We start from the raw sequence: 5,419 nt of genomic DNA, 5'->3' as shown, positions 1-5,419 counted from the left end.
TACTTTTTAAGCAGACCTTGTATATATCAAATTAAAAGATAATAAAAAAATATATGCTAGTTGTAGAATTTTCCCTAATAGATTCTACTTTATTAATTTCCGTCAACTCAAAAGGCAAGTTCGAAATTTAAATTTCAAATCAATCAAAGCCCTTTTTATTTTCTTGGAAACAGCTGATGTCATTAGGTGCAGCTGTGAATTTTTTCGCCCGCTTTCGGAAGAAAGAGATCAACTCAACGGCGCAGTTTAAGGCAACCAAAGGCGTGACGCGCGTCCAACTTCCTAAATAAAAGCCATAAGCTGCATTCGCTACAAACGGAAAAAACTTCCGTGACAAATGTGTCCCTAAAACGCTGGCTAAATGGATGCTCTATCACGTTTATATACACCAGAAGCGTGTTGAAAATAGACGAAGAACTCCGATGTATTTGTCCACTTTCCTAACTTTCAAAACAAAAGAAAACAATTCCTTGCCGTTGCAATTTAATCGAAATATTATTATATGGTTTGAATTAAATATTTTTCAAAGCTTTTTTTAATAAACATCATATGAATATGTGTACGTCGAAACTAGTGGTAAATACACTTTTTCGGTATTTACCTGTTATTAAAGGAATTACGTTTATATTGGGTGATCAGAAAAAGAAAACCGAAGTATATGATAGAGGTTAAATCATTCTAAATTAGTGATAGTTTCTTCTCCCGAAAGGAAAACGAGTAAATTTGAGTCACCCTGTATGGGCACGCATGGGACAAGACTATTAGTCTATTAACATTATTTAAGGAAAGAGCTGAAACTTTCCTTTCCCCTATTCGAGCATAATTAGGGATGGACAAAGTTTCTCTTGGTTGCGTAAATGTAAGAACAAGACCAATACTGTCTTTATACTAGTAAGACCAAGATCAAGACCGAACGATCCATACCAAGACTAAAACCAAGACCGAATATGCAAGATAAAGACTAAATATGTAAGAATAAATAAAAAATTATTACTTCCGGTGGATTTATGTGTTAAACTATTTAAAGCAACTTTAATATATTTTTTCTTTGAACAAAACATTTTTAGTGTTTGAAATTTTTATTTTGCTTCAGGTACTAGATTTGAACACTGAACCTAAAAAATAGAAACGTTACCACTGTTAGGAAAAAAAGGATCTACGAGACTGTGGTCATATCAGTAATTCCAAAACCGAGACTATATCAACAAGACCAAGACCAAGACTGTATAGGCAAGACCAAAACCAAGACCAAGACCAATACCAAGACTGGGACAGTCTAGATCTTGATCTTGCTTTGCTCACCACTATGTACAATTGATGGTTTTTAGAATGTTCAACTTAAAGATCTTTGACTGCATATTAAATATAAGCAAAATAGAAAAAATTTAGTTTTGGTAAAATCAGTCTGATCATGAGAACGTTCATTTTACCTCAGTGAACCTTTCGTTGGTGAACATTTTCGTATTAAATTTTTCATCGATTTACACGTAAATTTAGGTATTAGGTACTCCACGTGTGTTACGTCTCCTTCGCGCTGTGGCTTGTCATCGTTGATAAGCCCTTAATACGAAATATTGTTTTTGGAAACTACTGAGTGTTTACGACGACAACAGTCATTAATAAATGATAAGCGACAAAATAACAAAGAGCTTACGAAACTTACGATTAGCATGAGAAGAGCGACATTCTGGCAGCTAAATTTAAGATGAAAACCGAAGGGAAGAACGAAAATCATGACAACATTTTATAATAATATATACTCCCGCTCCTCCTACCCCCCTCTTCGATGCCGTCTTTATCTCCTAAATCGTAGCATAGCGTCATTCTTTGATGGGTCTCTTCAGTTTCGGGAACAAGAAAAAGTCACAGGGGGCCAGATCTGGTGAATACGGTGGGTGCGGCATTATTAGTGTGTTGCTTTTGGTCAAAAATTCGTGCACAAGCAACGATGTGTGAACACGATGCAAAAACCAATTTTTGTACTTCCACAAATACGGGCGTTTCTGGCGGATTTCCTCGCGCAAATTACACATAATCTGCAGGTGATACGCCTTATTCATCGTTCTTCTCTGTGGCAAGAACTCCTGATGCACTACGCCCCTGTAATCGAAGAAAACTGTAAGCAAAAGTTTCACATTCGACCTAATTTGGCGCACTATTTTCGGTTATGGCTCGTGCGGCAGCTTCCATTAGGATGATTGAGCTTTGGTTTCCACGTCATAACTATAAACCCATGATTCTTCAACAGTTACAACCCTCTGGATCAAATTTGGGTCGTCACGGACAGAGTCTAACAACTAACAGCTAACAGCAATGTTAATCCGATGCTGTTTTTAGTCGAAATTGAGCAATTTTGGTACGAATTTCACGGCGACCCGTCTCATTCTCAAATCATTGGTAAATATCAAATGACAAGAGTCAATCGATATGGTTAGGTTCTCAGCAACTTCTCTATCGATGATTCGACGATTGGCCAATAGNCTTTTTAAGCAGACCTTGTATATATCAAATTAAAAGATAATAAAAAAATATATGCTAGTTGTAGAATTTTCCCTAATAGATTCTACTTTATTAATTTCCGTCAACTCAAAAGGCAAGTTCGAAATTTAAATTTCAAATCAATCAAAGCCCTTTTTATTTTCTTGGAAACAGCTGATGTCATTAGGTGCAGCTGTGAATTTTTTCGCCCGCTTTCGGAAGAAAGAGATCAACTCAACGGCGCAGTTTAAGGCAACCAAAGGCGTGACGCGCGTCCAACTTCCTAAATAAAAGCCATAAGCTGCATTCGCTACAAACGGAAAAAACTTCCGTGACAAATGTGTCCCTAAAACGCTGGCTAAATGGATGCTCTATCACGTTTATATACACCAGAAGCGTGTTGAAAATAGACGAAGAACTCCGATTTATTTGTCCACTTTCCTTACTTTCGGACTTTCGAAAGAAAAGAAAACAATTCCTTGCCGTTGCAATTATTACAAATATTATTATATGGTTTGAATTAAATATTTTTCAAAGCTTTTTTTAATAAACATCATATGAATATGTGTACGTCGAAATTAGTGGTAAATACACTTTTTCGGTATTTACCTGTTATTAAAGGAATTACGTTTATATTGGGTGATCAGAAAAAGAAAACCGAAGTATATGACAGAGGTTAAATCATTCTAAATTAGTGATAGTTTCTTCTCCCGAAAGGAAAACGAGTAAATTTGAGTCACCCTGTATGGGCACGCATGGGACAAGACTATTAGTCTATTAACATTATTTAAGGAAAGAGCTGAAACTTTCCTTTCCCCTATTCGAGCATAATTAGGGATGGACAAAGTTTCTCTTGGTTGCGTAAATGTAAGAACAAGACCAATACTGTCTTTATACTAGTAAGACCAAGATCAAGACCGAACGATCCAGACCAAGACTAAAACCAAGACCGAATATGCAAGATAAAGACTAAATATGTAAGAATATACATTCTCTTTGAACAAAACATTTTTAGTGTTTGAAATTTNCAGACGCGGATCGCGATTTCGATCTTTTTGGATCTCATCAGCGCGTCGCAGGCAGCTCCGACAGAACACAGACCAACTTTTACCTGCTGTCTTAACAGTGCATACGTAATCCTAAATCTCTCTATCCCAGTTTTTTCATGTGTCTTTATGATTTATTTACATCATTCAAAATTACGTTACCTTTTTCATTTTTTATCTTGTTTATTAATTACGCTTAAGTGTAAATAGTACCAATTACTAAATGATTTGTTAGTAATAAGTAACAGCCAAAAAGTAACGCTGAACATGATGTAGAATATTTGCTCCAACGCAGCAGCGATGAAAATCTGGCGTCTCATTTTTCTTTTTTAATATTATCATTAAAACTTTCCTAATGGCTTCCTTATAGATACCTAATGCTTTAATACTATCTACCTATCTAAATTCGAAATTCGAAACATCGTTACTCAACATTACCGATTGAAATTACAATTCGTATGTTAAAATTATAAATCTCTAATTGGAATTTGATTAAACACTTAAAATCGATCCTATTTTCTTCCAAATCGCTTAAAAATTTTAATAATATTCATTTCAAAAGAAAATATCTAAAATTTTTAAAAAAACAACGAGCTGAACACAAAAAGGTATTAAATTGTTTTTCGGAATTTTGCCTAAAATTGCATTTTACTCAATGCTACGTAACTTAAGACAAAACTATACTTTATATTCGCATACAGCGACCCAAAATACATAAAAAGTAGCTACTAGGACGACATGACAGTCAGCATTTTCACTTTCTTATAAGCCATTTTTCAACAACCTCCCGCTCGCCTATATATTAGATACTCAAATGCATACATTATACAAAAGTAGATAATATACTTACACAATAAGTTTACGTAAAGTATTTAAAACGTACCATACAGTTATTATGATATTGCCTAATTAAAAGAAAATGGTAAAATAAAACACTTACAGTTCGTCGAGATGCACGAAAGCGCCCAAAGTGTTTTCGTACAAATGGGTGATGTTATTGCTCGTAAGGTCCCTGAAACAAATGGAACAGTTACTGAAAATGTCGCCATCAAATCCAAATTCAGCGAGCGCGTCACTTAAAACGACACCCAGACAAACACGCCTAACACACGAGCATACAAACGCACACAATCACAATTGTGTAACTGCGAACGTTATGTATTCTGGATATGCCGTCACCCACATTTGGTCAATATATCACTTTAATTGAATCGCGATATTACAACAACGCAATGGCAACGGCAACCTGTGACAGAATTGATGCGGGATTTGGTAATTGCTCTACTACCTCGTACAGTGGCTGACAGTGAGAACTAAAACGAATATCTACCTATTAATAACAGTTGTCTTCATTAAGGAAATTCGGCGGTTTCATGAAACACACGAGAATTTGATGATTCTTTTAGAAAGGTTTTAGAAAGTTGTCAGTACTGCGTTTGGGGGGTCAAGGAGGTCACAGGAGTAGCTGCAGCTCCGAATCCGGTGGTTGAAGTTTTCATATTTATAAAGCTGTTGGTAAATGTCTAGATGATGGCCCCCACCCCCGGGTAGATGGGATCGAAAGAGGAGGACTCCCCCACCACTGTACCATAAAAAGTTCGTGGCGGTCTCACCCCCATAAAAAGTTATGGGGGTTAGATGGGGTTGGAGGTAGGGGGGATCGAAAGAGAGTAGGGGGGATCGAAAGAGGGTGGTCACCTGAGTAAAACCCCATAAAGAATTGCGGCGGTCTCACCCCATAAAAAGTTATGGGGGTTGAAAGTTGATTATTTTGACAATTTTCATAAACTATAATTCAAATAAAATTCAATAAAAAAGTATTTTCAAGCGGTTGGAGGTGGGGGATCGAAAGAGGGTGGTCACTTAAACAAAACCCGATAACCTAACCTAACCTA

General features: G+C 36.2%; 1 protein-coding gene across 8 annotated transcripts in view; it reads right to left on the bottom strand.

Moving 5' to 3' along the window:
* The window catches only part of LOC108733869 (lutropin-choriogonadotropic hormone receptor-like), a 210,315-nt gene that overhangs the window by 110,011 nt on the left and 94,885 nt on the right, over positions 1-5,419 (bottom strand). For 4 of the 8 annotated variants that reach the window (XM_025980975.1, XM_025980977.1, XM_025980979.1 and 1 more), the window contains exon 2: positions 4,465-4,536. The exons of the other annotated variants lie outside the window; for them this stretch is intronic. In XM_025980975.1, the coding sequence (XP_025836760.1) occupies positions 4,465-4,536 (72 nt within the window). The remainder of the gene's footprint in view (positions 1-4,464; positions 4,537-5,419) is intronic. 8 annotated transcript variants of the gene reach the window in all.

The sequence above is a fragment of the Agrilus planipennis genome, unplaced genomic scaffold, assembly GCF_000699045.2.
Source record: "Agrilus planipennis isolate EAB-ADULT unplaced genomic scaffold, Apla_2.0 scaffold2, whole genome shotgun sequence".
NCBI classification, from domain to species: Eukaryota; Metazoa; Arthropoda; class Insecta; order Coleoptera; family Buprestidae; genus Agrilus; species Agrilus planipennis.
Note: the sequence above shows the minus strand (reverse complement) of the source record. Positions and strands in the feature narration are given on the sequence as shown.